At 44.6% G+C, this 18,930-nt stretch overlaps 1 protein-coding gene across 5 annotated transcripts; it reads right to left on the reverse strand.

Annotated features, from left to right (window-relative positions):
* Positions 1 to 826: 826 nt before the first annotated feature.
* Positions 827 to 16,577, reverse strand: pacs1a (phosphofurin acidic cluster sorting protein 1a). Of its 5 annotated transcripts, none has more exons than XM_076273736.1 (24): positions 16,157 to 16,577; positions 13,172 to 13,259; positions 12,878 to 12,967; positions 12,469 to 12,594; positions 12,218 to 12,362; positions 11,856 to 11,938; positions 11,561 to 11,644; positions 9,863 to 9,919; positions 9,121 to 9,281; positions 8,807 to 8,900; positions 8,493 to 8,558; positions 8,211 to 8,317; positions 7,822 to 7,954; positions 6,258 to 6,362; positions 5,628 to 5,734; positions 5,007 to 5,161; positions 4,639 to 4,779; positions 4,029 to 4,137; positions 3,716 to 3,758; positions 3,539 to 3,581; positions 3,238 to 3,379; positions 2,667 to 2,905; positions 2,396 to 2,515; positions 827 to 2,173 (listed from the first exon to the last, which is right to left on the reverse strand). In XM_076273736.1, the coding sequence occupies exons 1-24, from the start codon at positions 16,309 to 16,311 to the stop codon at positions 2,055 to 2,057; spliced, it is 2,712 nt and encodes a 903-aa protein (XP_076129851.1). In that variant the 5' UTR covers positions 16,312 to 16,577; the 3' UTR covers positions 827 to 2,054. The 5 variants fall into 5 exon arrangements, with proteins under 5 accessions (XP_076129851.1, XP_076129848.1, XP_076129850.1 ...); XM_076273733.1 differs by having other exon boundaries at positions 4,609 to 4,779; XM_076273735.1 differs by having other exon boundaries at positions 4,669 to 4,779; positions 9,863 to 9,922.
* Between the last annotated feature and the right edge of the window lie 2,353 nt (positions 16,578 to 18,930).

Here is an 18,930-nt window from a genome sequence, read left to right on the forward strand (position 1 = left end):
GTGGTTGTGTGTGTGTCTCCCTCTCTCCGACCCCCTCCCTGAACTCTCACCAGGCCCTGGCATTGACTGGGCAAACATAATTACATTATTGAGCGACGAATCAAGGATCACCACTACCCCCCCCCTTCCTCTGGGATGGTCAGCCCAGAGATGGTTCATGAAGGATGCACTGCATTTTGCTGTGAGTAAATAGTTTAGTGTCATGTGTCATGTCAAATAAAAAAAAACATTACAATGAAAGTCTGCCTTGTCAGGCATTAGTTAGGACACTTTCCCTGTCTCATTTTTGGATGTAGGTCAGGATATTTGAGCTGACTTATGAGAACCCTGTCTCGTGTTTTGATCCCCTAATCATGTCTTTGGGAGCCGTCATCCATCTGTACGGGATTACAATCATCTCGGAGAGCCCATGTCTTCCTCAGAGGGGGTGGAAAGACCGCTCTGCCCATGTCTTCCTCAGAGGGGGTGGAAAGACCGCTTGCCCTACATTTGTCAGGATATTTAGCAGCACTTCATATAGTCTGAGTGAATTTGACGAATTGGCGATTTTTTAAGCGCTTTGGAATGTGCCTGGTGCCATCTGCTCTGTAGTCTGTTTCTTAACAGCATCTTCGACCTCCACCATCAGGCCCTGCGGCCAGACAGCACACTATTACTGTGCTAGTTCCTCCTCCTTAATCTTTAATGGGATGTGATTAAGTGTGCATGAGGTGGGAAGTTTTACGATGTGCTCCTAATCATAACATTTTCTAATATACATGTACAGAGATTTGCTGTAGCATATATCAAATACTGGTAGGTTTTGGTAAATAGCCACACAAAAAAATGAAAAACATATTTTTTATTACCTATGCTTTTCAGTACACCAACATCCTGAAATTGGCAGTTACATTAAAATCACTAGATGTTTCAGAATCATTCAACATGCAGAAATAGCTAGTGTCATATGATTACAGTTATTTGAACATCTAAGCAGTGGAAAATCTCCGTTTCTATTTTTTTGGTTGAGTCTTGACAATGTGCTTGACCAGAATGTTGGCAAAATCTAAACATAAAGCTGGAACATAAAGCAAGTGCTTGCTGGTTGGATCCTTTTTAAAAATGCAGCATATGAAAAGAATCTGTTTCACAAAAATCTGTGACAAGTCATAGAATTTGCAGATACATGTTTCAAAAAGATCCATTAAATATATGTACACATCGATTTCACAATAAGGCAATTCATACAAAACACTTCACACTGGAAAGCCACATTGGTCCATATTAGCAGCATGGTATATCCTACAATGTTTAATGTTATAGACACTGAGTAATCAAATAAGCAACCACCAAAGAAGCTGTCACTCACAGAAACTAGTTTGGGGGAACCATAGCAACGTTCAATATGTTAGAAATTAAGGCCCACTTCAAATTCTCTCTGAAGCTGACGGAAACGTCCTCTAATAACTGCTTATATTCTTTTGGCAAGGCCTCTGTGTTATAGAAAAAAGATGGGGTTTAAGCAAAAAAACAAACAATCTTTTATGAGATATTTGACTGATTCAACTACTACACTATAGATCACATTATTGCAATACAAGGGATCAAGTCAAAGGTAATTACCATATTCCACTATTGTTTGTTTACTGAACACCATAAAATTAACACAAAGTTCAAGTGTTATTGCACAAATGCAACATCAACAGCAAAACCCACTGGTGAGAACTAGTTTGTAGAGTGCACACACACAATATCCAGCCTCATACAAGGAATTACAGCTCAAATGGAAGTGTGTGGCTTGTTCTCAATGCAGCATCAGTTAGCCTTCAGCATCAGTTAACTTGAGGAGTTGTTAACCACAGATTACAGAATGAGTTTCAGCACCTCATCATTTCATTGATGCTGAAAGAACTCCGGGGTGCTAAACCCCTATCCACCCACCCTGGAAGCCAAACGGTGACGGAAAACACCAGAACACTGCGTCACGAAAAACACCAGAACACTGTGTCACGGAAAACACCAGAACACTGTGTCCAGGAAGCTCCTGATGAAACGACTCGGAGTGGGAGTGGGCACTAAGAGGTCGGTTTGCTGTAGCCGAACAGGCCCACGGGGAGGTACTTCACATGCGTGGGCCACTGGGCGGCCAGCTGGAAGAACTTCACGTCGTTCCACTCCAAGCCATCTACAGACACTGAACAGAGACAGAACACAGCCGCTTAGAACGGTTCCTTATAAGTTGAGCAGCTTAAAGTCATTCCAGTCTCTCTGTTTCTAAGCCCTTCATAGTGAATATTATAAGTGAATGTTATACTTGCTGTATGCAACTTAACAATTTCACGTCTCAGTTGAGTATCATATTGTAGTCACATTGGCTGACACAGAGATAGGTGATGTTATGGGGATGTGTCTGTACCTCGCAGGCTGGTCTGCTGTTGTTTGGATGAGCATATAAGTCTGGTGATGCCTTCGATAACTTGGCTCCTGGACTCGATGTCTCTCTCCTTTGGCTTCTTCCCAAGGAATATGGTGGGGACTGTGGACATCAAGAACATTTGAACAGAAAGGACGACTGTGAACGTTCACAAAGATAATAGGCAGCAGCGTTTCATCATTTTCCACCATGCAAACATGAGGTATGCATGTGAAATAAAGTATTAACCAGTATTAACCGTGCGCTCGTTCACCTTTCTTGTTCTTCTCCTTGGTGACCACCGTCATGGCCATGGTGTTGGCCAGGTGCTGGAGCTCGGCCGAGGACGAGCTGGGCAGCCGGCTGACCTGCAGCGAGCGGAAGGCACTCTTCAGGGTGTTCTTGGTGCCCGCCTCGCGTCGCTCGCCCTCCTTGCGCTTGTCTGGCGCCGTAGCGGCCCAGTAGTCCACCTGTAGGCCAATGGCGTCCATCCCGTGAGCCATGATCGGGCTCCTGTGAAATGGAGAGCAAACACAGCGACATCAGGAGTTTATAATACTATTTAAGTTTGACTTTGTACAGTACCATTTAAAATTAATGATCGAGTCCGCAATCCTGGCAGAAAGTTGTTGACATGTCACTCAGTTCAACCACACCCAATCAAATTACACCCCTCCCTTCTGTGCTCCAGAGGCAACATGTTGATTGGCTGGAATGGTTTATGGCTCAGTCCAATCCACTATGTTTGTTCCCCATTTCCAGAGCTAGAACTGTGACTGTGTATGCTCTCAGTCATATGTGATACAGTGGACTCCATGCATTCAGTGGTGTCGATTCTTCCGTACCCCATAACAGCCAATCCGCTGAGAGAAGGAGAAGGGGGTGGGGTTACAGCATCCTTCAAGGGGGAGCTGGCTGATCCGTGTGCCGGGGGTGAGGTGGAGGGCACAGACAGACACACAGACAGGCTCTCCTCGCAGTCTCCACCTGAGGACACACACACACACACACACACACATCAAATCTCCCATAAAACATCTCCCATGTTTTAATCATCCATTCAATAGTTTAAGGCATTATAGCCAGTAGAGTATAATTAATTCATTTGGTAGATTGTTCAATATGGTATAAATATAAACACTGTACCTGTAAACACTGGACTCGGCTCAACAAGCCCAACCTTCACCATCTGTTTTGAAGATAAACCAGTTAATCTTAGGCGCTTTAACAAAGCTACTCAGTACATTTCCACTTCTAGTCCATCTCCCCAATTTGTATCTAATATATATTAAAACTCATTCAGAACAATTCTATTGTACTTACACCAACAAATGGCACAAACTTCTGGCAGGAATCCTCTTCATGTCTAAACATCAATAAAAAAAAATAACACATGATAAGTATCCTCAGAGCAGAATGGGTCATTTTAACACTGCCTACACTAGGCAATCAGACCTTTTAATGGGGGGGGGGGGGGGGGGGGGGTTGGTCCTTAATATGTATGTGACGTGACGTGACGTGACGTGACGTGACGTGACGTGACGTGACGTGACGTGACGTGACGTGACGTGACGTGACGTGACGTGACGTGACGTGACGTGACGTGACGTGACGTGACGTGGGTGGCTTGACTCACGTGTTGGGCTTGCAGGTGAGCATGGCCTCGGCGATGGGGAGCTGGTGAGTGACGCAGGCGCCACTGATGTACTGGCTGATCCTCCCCACCACGTCCACACTCTCCACATCTGTACCATGCAGTCAGTGACACACACACACACACACACACATGGTTAAGCACGGATGCTTGAGTATGTTAGTTATCTTGACATGGGCATTGTACTGATTGTGATAAGAAAATGCTTCCTGACTTATCATAACAATATTCAAACAGCATAACAAACCGAAATGCAAAACCAACCCAGGGAAATGGGTGCATATAAGAAAAAACAAACTTCAAAAAGAGGACATGTAAAATGGCTGCACTACTGTTTACTGACATCATACTGTTAACAAGTATTAAAAAAAAAAAAAAAAAAAAAAAATCACTCAATGCTTCTTTTTGTTGCTTGTCAACCTCCAATATGCTTTGGAAATCAGGCATTTAAAAGGTCCACATGTGGCGTCCACACAGTGAGTAGGTGGTTGGGAGAGCGCACCTGTGTGAGTAGGTGGTTGGGAGAGCGCACCTGTGTGAGTAGGTGGTTGGGAGAGCGCACCTGTGTGGGTAGGTGGTTGGGAGAGCGCACCTGTGTGGGTAGGTGGTTGGGAGAGCGCACCTGTGTGAGGGGGCTCTGTGCGGCTGAACAGCTCCCGCCAGCCGGAGTCCTGGAAGGAGGAGCTGTAGCGGTTATCCAGCGAGGCCAGGTGCTTGGCCACGGGGTGAGAGCCTGCATGTGGACGGACAAAAGGGAGGAACAATGACCGCTGATGGGTTTCACAGATACGAATGACAGCAGGCAGCTGGCCTGATAAACTGAAAAAAAGTACTAGAACAGTATCAGTGAAATACAATCAGCAATTTTACAATTATAGTCAACATAACATGTATCTCGCAATAAACACATGAGCAGGTAGACATTATGTTGTGTGACAACTGGCTGGCATGTCAACATACCCAGAGGAACAACCAGGATCCTGATGTGACCAAGCCAGTCGGACGTTTTGCTGGCCAGCTCAGAGACAAAGAAGCGGAGGATGGCCCCCAGATAGCTCTGCCCACCAACTGCCACCACCTTCACTGGCTTGGGCGTGGTGGAGTTACAATTACAGCTGCAGAGACAAGAGAGGAGAGTAGGTCAGAGAGCAGGGAGTTGCTTATAGAACGTTTTAGAACAGCCATGTTTAGAGAGGAACCCTCTGGAACTGTGGACACAGACACATTTTCCTTGATGCATTTCACTTAACTCAAGCAACTAAAACATTACGCAGTACATTACGCAAAAATCAAATAAATAATCGTGGCAAGCTTGTGTGTGTGTGTGTGTGTGTGTGTGTGTTTAATCGACTGCACTCACAACTTTTGAATAAGTAACTAAAATAAGCAACTAAAACAGTACATTATGCAAGAGTCAAACAAATAATCGTCCACTAGTAAGTGGCAAGCATGTGTGTGTACGTGTGTGTGCGTGTGCGTGTGCGTGTGTGTACGTGTGTGTGCTTAATCGGTTGTGTGTGCGTGTGTGTGTGTGTGTGTGTGTGTGTACGTGTGTGTGCGTGCTTAATCGGTTGCACTCACAACTTCTGAATACGGCTGAGCAGCGCGGAGAGGGCAGCCTGGATCTCAGATGTGGAGCAGGTGCTCACCACCGCCAGACTCTGGGCCTGCAGGGCCTCGGACACATACTGCACACACAAGAAAGCAACAATGTCACCTCACAAAGTTTCAACAGCAGCCACACACACACACACACACACACACACACACACACTACTCACATCTTACTGCAGACAAGAAAGCAACCATGTCACCTCACAAAATCACAACAATAGCTACACACACACACACGACACGCACACACACATTACTCACATCTTACTGCAGACACAGCAAAGCAGCAATGTCACCTTGCAAAGTCACAACAGCAGCTACACACATACACACACATAACTCACGTCACCCAGCCAAAACAAACGACCACTTTAGACGCTCAATCCGTGACAGTGGACAAATGGAGAAGCTCTGACCAACACTACTCAGTAAGTGGCAGAGCAACAGAAGAGGCTACTGTTGTTAGGGAAGCAGGAGGCTCCACAGAGTGAATTCTAATCAGGTCTCTCTGCTGCCTCAGCATGCAGCAGAGTGAAGTAAAAGAATAACAGTGGCCGTGGAGGAGGGCAGAAGAAAAGGAAGGAAGGGGTGTCTCACCTGTCCCTGCCAGTCAGTGCCATTGACCAGGATCAGGCTCTCTGGCAGGGCGCTGTCTGACAGCAGGATCTGATTCAGCTGGTCGTACACAATCTTCCTCGGCATCTTCAAATCACAGATTCACAACACAAACATGTGTGGTTAACAGATCTCAGTACAGCTGAATACAGAGACAACGGGTAAGCAAGTAAGTAAACAAGTAAATTATTAACATTAACATCATACAGTTGTGAGGAGTCATGGTTTTAAACCCCAGTCACACCCCTTGTTAACAAAATGTGGAAATGCTCAACAGTATTTATGCCAACATGACAACGATCACCACTAAGCAAGCACCAATTGTAAAATTCAAGGCTGACACGATGTAAAATAACCAATTCAGCCAATAACCAACGACACGATGTAAAATAACCAATTCAGCCAATAACCAACGAAGATACTGACATTTGTTTTATATTATTAAAAAAACAGAATCATTTTCAAGTCTTTCAGCCCTTCACAGCATTGTCTCTAAATGTGCTCGTCTGCGTATAACATTTAGCTAGTGCAGAATTGAGGCCACAAAACAGATAAACATCAGCCACTGCCATCGCTAAATGTCACATTATTTGCTGATAGGCCGATACCAGTCAACAAGACAAATATCAGCCGACAGCAATGTTGGGCCGATATATCTGAGCACCCCTAATCATTACAGTGACAAGCTGAGGCCCTGGCCTTTTCTCTTAATGAATTGGCATGGGAGGTTGGAGATCTGCAGGCTAAGCCTACTGAAGCATAGCTAAAAGATGGTGCATAGCAAGTCAGAATCATGATGATAGCAGGCTGGAGCTGTCCCTCACCAACTTCAAACGGCCAGCCGATGTCACAGACAAGCAAACAGCAAAGGCCCCCCCGAGGCTTGACAGCGCATGCCAGTCCTGTCAGATCTCACCACACTTCCCTCCGAACTACAGGGGACTCCTAATGGCCAATGGCAATCATTAGAGACTCCAGAGAGACGTTCAAATACCCACAAATAAAGCCGGCGTGGAGAAGCAAACATTAGTCATATATACTGAGTCATCCGAATCCACACTGGGACCTCGGGGAGTTACATAAGGGCGAATTACTGCCCACTCTTCTTCACTGGCAACATAAAAGTGCATCCACCACCACGTACCACCCACACCAAGCCTAATCCCATAGAGCTGGAGAGGGAGAGAGAGCTGAGGTTGAGGCTGAGGCAACACAGCCCCCGAGGCAGCCCTGATTCAGCAGCCTCGTCGTCTCCCACCAGAGCACCAAAGACTCCGCAGAAAGTAAAACTCACCGTAGGGTAAACCTCTGACCCAGTTTCCCCAATAAGTCATGTCCCCACCTCCTACAGCCAACTCAACTCCGAGATTTAAAAGCGCCCGCCTCCTACGTTTCATTTCAGTTTAACTTGTGATCAAACTGCAACACAAACTGCACCCCTGAAACTGCACTGTGCAGCGTAGAGCTCAAATACAGGGCTCCATATTATGGGGAGAGAGCTGAGGTTCACTAGGTTCACACGAGAAACGTGTACGGCAGTCTGCACCTGTGGTGTGAGGTTGAGGTCCGGCGACCTCTCGCTGTCGGAGCTGTTGGTGCGCTCGCTCAGGGGCTTGGACAGCTGCCGCTCCCGCATGGGCGTCCCACGCCGCTGCCTGGGTGTGCGGTCCCCGTCCAGCCTGCCGGTCAGGAGGAGCACATAACACACATGAGGCTGAGCCAAACTGCATTCTGGGTATAAACAACACAGCTGTGTCCTTGCTTGTCTCTGTATTACTATGATCTGCCAAAGATAACAAGGGCACAAATGAGGCACTGTGTTTATGCGTGTGGGATGGAGCCCAAATCTGCTACATCTGTCAGTTCCAACACCAACATAATTAGCCATGGAAATAAGGGTCTGGGTATTCTGAGCCAGGCCGTGGTTTCACAGACCTAGGAGAAGACATGCTCTGATTCTTCAGAGGAGTCCGTGGCCTTTCAGCTACTGACAGGGTTATGCAGGGGGTGACATCAGCCAGAACCTCCAGCTCTGTAAGCTCCTATGAATGAAAAACAGAGACAGAGAGAAATAGAAAAAGGAGAGAAAGAAATAGGGAGATAGAGGGAAAGAGAAAGAAGGAAAGAGACCGATGCAACAGGAGGTACACTGTGAGTAAAATAAAACTAAATAAAAGCTGGTCTGCCGTAAGATTCTGAAGATTTGGTTTGCCTCACCAGTGCATCTGACTCAGAGTTATCGTCCAGGTGTCCGCTGCTGGACCGCTTCAATCTACAGTCCATCTGAGAAAAAAGGGTGAGAAAAACATCAAGCTACTTCCATAATTTTAAAGCAGAAAAGTATCCAAATTTTCAGAGAGACTGGAAAAATGTCAGTGAGAGATTACAGTCTGGAGATGCAAAAGAATATGCAGATTCACAATCTTTGTCAAATTGATTTTTTAAGAAGATCTGTTATCTGTGTCTCTGTAAAGTTGAAAGAGGCTGATTAGGAAGCGAGTGAATTTCTGTCCTAGAGCTGGCCCACTCACTGTGCTCAGGGTGTCCCTGCCATGGCTGCATCTGCTGTTCAGGCTGCCAAACTCAGTCTGAGAGCTGGACTGGGACAAGCCCTCAAAGAACGGTCTGAAGACGAGAGCAGGGAAAAGATTCATGGATAATTCACCTTCACAAACAGGATTGTGTTATAGAAGGAAGGAAGGAAGAAACAAACAAACAAATAAACAAATAAACAAACAGACAAACACACAAACAAAGGGGAGGGAGAGAGAGAACATTCATACATGTGAATCTACTGTATGTATGTGTACAGTATGAGGGGGTGTATGTACAGTATGTGTGAGACCTGAGCTTTGGCTTGGGTGTGCTAATGATGCTGTCTGTATCGTCCATCTCTGGTCCGCTATCGCTGGGGTTGTACATCTCCAGGCTGTCGTAGAGATCGTCCAGGTCTTCCTCCACATCCTGGATCTGCTCCTGAGACACGTGGTCCAGGCCGAAGCCCACCTGAGCCAAGAGGAACGCAAGAAGGTCACCTCTCACACGTACAGCCATCATTCATGATACAACACAATTAGTCGATCCAGGGACGTCAGCCTCATTTTATCAAATGTGCTTGTCATTTCATTTTAAGAAGAGATTCGTCATTTCGGGTTAAAGCTGCAGTTGGCAAGTCTGACAGATTGAGGGGACAGCCAAAATGTTGAATGTTTACAACTCTCATGCCCCTCCCCCACTACCACCGAGCACCCTCTAATTGAGTTTATGCTCGTCAATGCGCACCAGACTGCACCAGACTGTGATAGACAGTCAGATCTCACACAGCCCTGCTCTGATTGGACCAGAGGAACCGGGAGCTGTGGATTTTTCCTAAAACCGGCTGATTTATGTTGTTCTGTCAGAGCATAGTGTCGGTTTCAGTGAATATGATGCCAACTGCAACTTTAAATAAGAGATTCGGTAACAACCATCTTCCCTAAAGGTGGGAAAGAGGAGCTCAAGGCAGGGGGAGAGAAAAGAGGAAAAACGGGGGGAGGGAGAGAGAGAATGAGGGATTAAAACAGGATTTTTAGGGCTTGATTATTTACCTCATCAAACACCTTGAACCTTTTCAGCAAGGACACAAACTTTTGCTTGATGTTAGGCTGCTGAGAAACAAAACAAGTTACAAGCAGACCGAAAAACAAGACCACATCCATCAATGCCCATAGGATGCTGTCCTAAAATCCCAGCACAGGACAGGGAAGTCAACTCAAGCCAGAACATCAAAACAGCATTTAAAAAAAAATGCAGCTATCAACAAGAACATGACGCATCCTTACGGTTACAATTACTGACAGGCCTGTTCACTTAATAATTGTCAGAGACATGAACACTCTCAGGCCACAAGGGTCAGTGGGAGGGAGACAGGGAGGAGGTGTGGGGTGAAGTTGCGCCTAGAGGCTATTGTGATGTGTCTGGCACAGAGGGTAGTGGACAGAGCATTTCAACTTCCCAATCTGCTCGCATTTGTTTTGCTTAGACTTTGCTGCCACGGGCAAACTGCTCTGGTGAATGAGGAAGCAGCATGATTCTCTTGTGACTTTCTTTGAAAAGGAACAGCCTACAGGGAAACTGTGGAACAATACCTGATCCAAATGCTGCCACTTTCAGAGCAGTGAGACTTCAGAAATGTTATGAGAAGTACAGGATTGGCCATCATACAGTGCATACAGAAAGTATTCACAGTGCTTTACTTTCTCCACATTTTGTAATGTTTCAGACTCATCTTAAAATGGATTCAATTATTTATTCTTTCTCATCAATCTACACACAATACTCAAACACCCCACAAAAAAGCAAGTGTTTGGAGTGTTTTGTAAATGTATAAGAAATTAAAACACTGAAAGCCTTGTGGCTTGGTTTTCACTCTGACATACACCATAAACTGTGAGACCTTATATAAAGAGATGTGTGCCTCTCCTAATAATGTCCAGTGAATTCATTTAGGCACAGGTGGACTCCAATCAAGCTGTAGAAGCATCTCAAGGACCATTGATAGAAGTAGGATGCACCAGAGCTCAATGGCAAGTGTCATAACAAAAAGTGTGAATACTTATGTAAATGGAATATTTACAAAACACTCCAAACACTTGCTTTTTTGTGGGGTGTTTGAGTATTGTGTGTAGATTGAAGAGAAAAAAAAATAATTGAATCAATTTTAAGATGAGTCTGAAACATAACAAAATGTGGAAAAAGTGAAGCGCTGTAAATACTTTCTGCTTTCCGTATGCACTGTAAGTTTATCCAGCTAAGTAGCTAAAGGTAACTGAACCCTCCCTGATCTTTTTTTTTAATTATATATATATATTCTTTTGGCCTTTTTATGCCTTTTTAATGACAGGACAGTGGAGAATGACAGGAAGCGAGCGGGGGAGAGTCGGGGGTGGAATCCGGAAATGACCACGGGGCGGGAATCGAACCCGGGTCGCCAGCGTACAGTGCAGGTGGCCCAGCCAGTCGCGCCACGGCTGGGGCCAACCCTCCCTGATCTTAAAAAGAGTTAATGACGGAGTCTGTGTGCTGAATAGTGCTTCAGTGGGATGATAGCCAGGAGACTGCAGATCTGGCCCAGCAACGTCTGGCCTGCTACTACTACCGGTCACTATCATACATGCCCCACCTACACCATCATGTGAGGCTTAAAGACAAGAAAGTACCAAGTTTAAGTTAATCTATTCGTTCATTAGCCATCTATTATCCATCATCTACTACTGGATCATGCTGTGGTGTGGCCATGTCCTTACATTTGCTCGCGTGATTGATGCAGCTGTGGTCAGTTTGTGTCTTGGCTTTTTCTTCCTCACCTCATCCTCATCATCAAACGGGTACTGCCGTGAAAGACAAGACACAAGACAAGACACAAGACAAAAAATAAAAAAAATCAACCCTCAAATTAGTCAGCCATTCTAACGTGACCACACACTCAAATTCCTACGCAGCCCAGCGACATGCTAAAAGCGGAGTTTGTGCCACTCATGCCCACACACACACACACACACACACACACACACTGCCTCTCGTCTGTGCTGTTGTCCGAACCTGGAGTGGGTCATCGCTGCCTTCCTGTTCAGATGAGTCACTCTCCTCCTCCTCCTCAGAGTAGTCGATGTCTGGGGAGCGGTCTGTTGTCAGCACAGAGGTGGACAGAACAAACATGGACAGCTATATCAATATCAGGGATCATAAACACGAGCTGATGCTCAATGGATTAAATAAGGTCATTTTTATGTTATTGCATTCAGGGATTTCTGAATGTGGCCTACATCATGATATTGTACATGTGGAAATAAAAGAACGTAATTGAATCCTTCATTCCAATTCACGGAAATGGCATACACTATATTTACTACTGCAGATTGGGATGGGCTAGACTAGGCTAGCTTTGGCCTTTCTTAGCCTACCTGATAGCTTGGTTTTGGGACCCTCGTGATCGATAGGTTGACTGGACAGGGAGTACACCCGGATCTCCGCCACGGGCAGAGCGGTGTCCTTCACCGTGGTGTGCAGGCCCAGAACGCGAGCCCCCTCAGAGGGATGCTGCATCACCTGAACAGGAAGTGAGGCAGGTAAGAGTAACATGTCTCAACTTCCTGTCAACACCTAAACAAAGTGGCCTCCACTGACTGGGCAGGTGTCAGTGGAACCATCTTACCTCTGCCATGTTGATGAGGCCCAGAGCGAGGGTCTTATAGCCCAGAATGGTGCGGTTCTTGTACCTCTTGCGCCGCTGCAGCATTATCTGGAGTCTATTGGCATCTCTCTTGAGGAAGTGAGGATACTGAGGAAGAAAAGGGGAGAGGATATAGCAAACAGCTTAAAGGTATAGTCCACAATGCTGGTGAAAGATTGCTGATATTTGAACTCGACAGCCAATCAAATTACACCCTTTGCTTCCGTTCTCTTAAAACAATGTCTTGATGGGCTGGAATTGTTATGGCACGGCTTGAGGCACTGTACTATGCTTACATTCAAAAGCAGGTGCCGTTTTACACAGACCAAACTCATTTAAAGTCTGAGCTATGCTCTCAACAGTTTGAAAGAGAATATTAGAGATCTCTTACCTGTAAGGAGAAAGTCAACTGCAGATCAGTCTCAGTCAAACCAGCTGAGGACAAAAGGATTTCATTGGAGCGCAGAATTCGTTTTGAACCCTGAAAAGATACAGTGGTTATTGAAAGCAGGATAATAAGTTACTGTAAAGCACAACTGAATAGCCTATGGAGATGAAGTCCTTATATTAACAGATAACTGCTTTGCACAGAATCAGGGCTCACATTACTGGGACAAGTGACTTCTGTACAATTCAACTGGTTCTTGGGATCTCAAATAAATGTATAAAAAAAAAAATTATTAACCTGAAGTTTGACGGCAATGACAACTGATGTGAGATCACGATCCAGCTCTTTCAACATCACAAGCTTCTTCAAAGTGATGCTGAAGATCCTGGGGGAGAGAAATTGAGAGGAGGAGGAGGAGAAGAGAGAGAGAGAGAGAGAGAGAGAGAGAGAGAGAGAGAGAGAGAGAGAGAGAGAGAGAGAGAGAGAGAGAGAGAGAGAGAGAGAGAGAGAGAGAGATGTTCCATTACTTAACAGCTCACACCTCAGGCAAGAGTAAAGTGCAGTGCCAGACTGGACCGACACTGACAAAAAAAAAAGAAATATATCTGTAGGAATCATCCAATTTAGTGAAAGGTGTCTTATTGTGTATGAGTGGTTTCAATTAGTTTTCCTTACTAAAACAACTTTAGGGACTCGAGAAGAAGAATCTAAATGTGTAACACTACAAAATTCATCTTAAAAAGCGTATTAAAGATGCCATCATAAATCAGCTGTCACACATAACTCAGAGGGCTGTCAGGGCCCTGCTCTGAAGTAAAACAGGAAATGTCACCCTGGAGTTCAGGGACAATGTGTCAGGGGGGAATTGTCGGCGTTGCAGCCAACGGAGTCCCATTAAGGATATTAGATAAGGACATAAATCTTTAGCCAGAGTGAAAGAGAGAAGTTGTAAGATCTGAGCTGTGAATGTCATGGCATGTGCCTGGCTGAAGATGGAGAATCTATCTCCACAGAAAGACAAATGTGATATAAGGGACATGTAAGAGAAAGTAAAAACAAACACTTAAATTGTTCAACTAAATCATGTGTGTCAGTGCCGAAATGTGCGAACACAACCCTGATCCCTGCCAGTTAATTTTGTGAATCTACACAGATACCCTTCAGCTCCCACTCTGCCTCTCTCAGCAGACAGATCAATATGTCTCCATTGCTTCTAATCATATTTATTGTCCAATTGTACAGAAAATTATATTAAGATAATCCTAAACAGATTCAAATAGCATCTCAGAGTTTGCTGTCCTTAAACCATCTAATCATATTTATTGTCCAATTGTACAGAAAATTACATTAAGATAATCCTAAACAGATTCAAATTGCATCTCAAAGTTTGCTGTCCTTAAACCACCTTCTATTAAACCAGCTTCACATGTCTTGGTGTGAGAGAGCTTATATCCAAAAACACCATCATCATGGCGTGAGGGAGAGCATTGGACAAAGTAACATGCTTTGACAATTTTGTGAAACTCACTACACTCAAAGACTGTTTGGCATGATGTTTAACCTACAGTATGATGAAAAACACCACTCCCTCATGATGTGTCCCATGTTCCATCCCACCAGCTCCTCCGTAACCTCAATGGCCTGCGCAATCACAAGATCTAAACACTGATGACTGAATTCTATTGGAGTGCAAAGAGTGAAAAAAAGAGTTCCAACTCCTCCGTTCCTAGAAGAACTGGATGACTGAGTTCAGAGATTGTACGACAGCATTCCTACAAGAGTGGAAACATTTTAAAGGCAAAGGGTAGGTCCAGAATGACTAGATATTCTGTTTATGTGCTTCCAATATTGTAGCCACCCCTCTACATGCATCAAATAAGTTAAGGTAATCCTAACCCCACTGCATGTAGCAGGTTAGAGTGGCTGGATCGGACACCTGCAGAACGGAGAGTGGCCCTGGCTTTCAAAGCCAGTCCCCGAGGCAGCTAAGAGTAAGTCGATTTGATCAGACTCTGACAACCTGAGGCCAAATTCACTTATTTGTCCATTTTTCCCTATTATGGGGTAATACTAGTAGGAAGATGATGTCAAGAAGGAGATCACAGACCAGCTGGTAATAAGATTAGGATATATGCAAGCAATTGTGACTTGATGTAATGTTCTCAGTTACATAAGCTTCTTGATTAAATTCACTCACAGCATAGAGCATAGAATATGACAATGTTAGACCACTCCAACATGAATTCCCTACAGTTTGCACTGTCGACTGTTTTTTTTTTTCTTCCAGATTTATTCTGACCTCCTCCACATGAACACCTCCAACATAGTCAGTCATAGAGGTAGGGAGCTCTCACACATCTCCTCTCAGCCAAGTCCATGTATTTTCAAATCTCGGACATGTCACTGTAAGTGCCTCCTTTCCATCTCTGTTCCCATGCCTCACCTTGTCCCCTTCCCATCCGTCAACCTCTCTCACGATGAAGACCCTGGATGACATAGGCTACGTTCTACATTCTGCTCAAGAGTTTACCCAGCTAAAGGGGACTCCCCACACACTCTCTCCCTTCAGAAGGGGGGGGAGGGGGGTAACAGATAATAGCCCATTCATTGTAAACAACATTGAAAACAGAAACAATTTTCATTTTATTAGGGGAACAAGCTACCCTTGAACTGGCACTGCACACAAAACAATCTAATAACTAATCTAATCCCAACCAATACCCACATATTTGCAGTGTTTCACATACATTCACAAGTTCTATGTATCTTTAACACAGTTATCCTAGATGGTGTTTAATGAGGGTGTATCTGGTCAAAAGCATCCCTTTCATAGTGCACCCCATCAGCCATCATAATTATACATAAACTGCAATCATATAAACAATAGCCTCCATAACTATGATTTTGAAACTGTAAATGGACGATGCATATAATTGTATCCCCTCACCTCTCACAACTGTACTCGATGGGTGATTCTTAGGTGCTTTCAGACACACCTTGACCAAAGGTGTCGTTTGTAAAGTAACTACTTCTACATCGTTGCAAACAATTTTAGCTTAAAGCACAAAACCAGTCTACGAGCAGCCTTCGTCGCTGATTGGTTTTATAAATGCGGACAGTCTCAAGCAATGGAAAGAATTTGAAAACAGGCTACAGCGTGATGTGGATTAGCTTCCATGCTGTTGCAGTGTAACATTGTTGACATACCGCAACCCAACGATCAGCAGCATCTGGGCTTTCACGGCACGTTTATTTGCGCCTACTTGGCGTTTGAAATCTTACCTGGGTACACAATTAGGAGATGACCGGTCAACTTCCCAGGTGGCATATAGGTTCATCTGTACCGGCCGAGTAGAAGACATTGTGACAGGCTTGAACGGTTGCAGGTGCGGTCCTGGAGCCGCTCCACTCCGCGGGAGCCCTCCTTTCTCCGTCATTACGAGGATTTTTCCGTGGAGACGAGGTGACTATTTAGATGCTCCCTTAACCATTCAAACAGCCCTAAGGAGTGAAGGCAATAGAGATCACGTCTCATAGGTTACTCGATTGATTCCTCCATACGTAACCACCAGCATTTTCCCACCGCTGCCAACAGCCGCTGTTCGTCACTGCTTCGTAGCTGGTGCGCGCGTGTTGTCTCTTAATACTTGCATTCCGCAGACAGCGCAGCAGCTGGGCTTTTCCACCGACCTGACAAGTTGAACGTTTCTCACAGCAGGAAGCGGAAATTTGCTCTTGAACTCCCCAAGATAGTTACGCCTCTTATTACGGATGCACAACATAGGCCTATTGGTTTGTGCAGTGATAGCCAACTGCGCTCTCGCTCTCTCTCACACACGCACTTACACTTGTGGGGGTGTATAAAACTGGCCGTCAATCAATTATCTATCTATCTACTCGGCTTCTATTCAGAGTTGGCAACGTCATTAAATAGCATTTTTGTTTGTAGTTAGGCTAATTGATCTACCCATCTCCAAAATAAACCAAACAGGTTCATTCTGATACCTGAACCCTCGCTCATCCTTCCCATCACATCAGTGCCTACCCGCATCCATAATCATAACACTTTAAGTAGCCACCCACGCTGCGGATTTCATTATGGTAGCCTATACGCAGGGCCGTAATGGAAGTAGAGCCACTAGCCTACCTAACACGTAAACCGACTCTGCCAGTATTATAATAATTAATTGGTGCCTGTTGTCATGTAGCGCGTGCTTATTGTTAAATTAATAAATCAGTAATTTATGAAACAATGTCTTAGTTACAAGCACTTTAGAAATTGTTTTTCATTACCGCATTTTCTCTTGTCTCATTTTCCCCTGCATGTCTTTCATTGACCTACTCGTCAGTTGAGAATCTGGGATCTTGTGATTGTTTCAAACAAAATGTAGAGCTGTGGAAATCTATGAAACAGAAGCTGAACAGTAAAATGTTATTTATAGATCTGTGCGTATGTGTGTGCGCGTGCGCTCATGCACACGCGCACGTGATAGATAAGTTCTGCAAGAAAAGTGTGTTTATTTATTCAAATTATTTATTTCATGAGTGGCGGTTTGACTATCCTCTGTCAGCTGTGGGACAGACACCTTCCTACGCAGCAATAATGTCGGGGGCATTCAAATGACACCAATGGTTTATCGTTGCCTAACGTTTGAAATATCAGACAACGATGCCGAGCAACTGGTTTTAGTCACAAACGTATCGATAGCACACTTGCTAAATAGGCCTACCTGTAATCGGTATGGTATGGTGGTGTGCTGAGAACATCAGGTGACCGACTGTTGCATTCCTATCTCACAACTGCCGCCTATTGAGAAGTTTTGTGAAACAGTGGTCAATTTTGGTATGTTGTCGTAAGAGGGACGGCTTCGACTTCTCAGCAGATAAATAGGCAGAGCTTCAGTAAAGTCATGACCTATAACCTATACGGCAGTTCAGGCTCTTGTCCTAACCCAGTTTCACATTTGCTCGTACAGACAGTTTTTGTGTTACTGTTTTATGTCATACTATTAGCAGCCATGAATTCCACAATGGTGAGACTGAATGTTAGCCTGACAAGCCAGACCCACATTAAAATGTAGGGTCTGGACACTCACCGTTCGCAGTGCTCAGTCCGAGGGGCGGGATAATCAGTTGTCTTTCAAATTCCCTCTGCACGCAATAGGACAGCGGCAGCGCTATGAGTCCCATGCGTTTCCCACCAGCAGAGCTAGTTGGCTAGTTCAAACGTTTGCCAACTTAATAAAAGCTTAACTCGTGTCACACTGTTCGCCAACAGCAACATCCATCTTATTTGTTTTCAAGTAGCAGGGAATTCAAGCCAAATGTTGCAACTCTGACATCAATCATTAAGCCCACCTAATGACTCTATACACGATTTCATTGGCCTGATTTAGTTTCGATTTCTGGAGCTCACAAGCTAGGGGCGTGTCTAGATTTCTAGGCTAACTGAATGTGTAAATACAAAGTCTTCCATTCTCTCTGCTTATGGGGCAGACAGCTAGCGGATCGTTAGGAAAGATTAGATGAATGTGATAATTTATGTTTGATGTTTGGGCCTTTGTTGGGCCTGAAATCGCTTATACAACCTTTAGGCATACAACAAACATGTGTGTGTGTGTGTACACATATGTGTGTTATAATGCTGCATATCATACTGCAAGGAACAACATCCAGTTGTAGCCATTAGGTGGGAGTGTTGTTCTCAAAATATAATGAGCATGGGCAACAAAATATGTACATGAACAGTTAACCCTTAGAACCCGATTGACGCAAAGTGCGTCAAAAAACACACCCTTTCTTCTCTGTTACATTGCTCCAGAACGGTTCATCGCAGCGAGATGAAACCTTTATTGCACGACAGAGCAGAAGTGGGGCTTTCCAACGAGACTACACACTTGTCTGTACGATCAAGTATGAAAATTAAAAAAAATCATGAAATTAAATTAAATTGCATCATATTTACAGTCTATACTTCTCTGCATTCACCTGCACACACATTACTCTAGTTTGAATTACTCGCGAACCCGTGATCACATCGATATGGCAAGCATATC

This window comes from Alosa pseudoharengus, unplaced genomic scaffold, assembly GCF_046254945.1.
Source record: "Alosa pseudoharengus isolate Yale_2024_CS ecotype anadromous, Long Island Sound unplaced genomic scaffold, YU_APseudo_1.1 YU_APseudo_1.1_scf_8, whole genome shotgun sequence".
NCBI lineage: Eukaryota > Metazoa > Chordata > Actinopteri > Clupeiformes > Clupeidae > Alosa > Alosa pseudoharengus.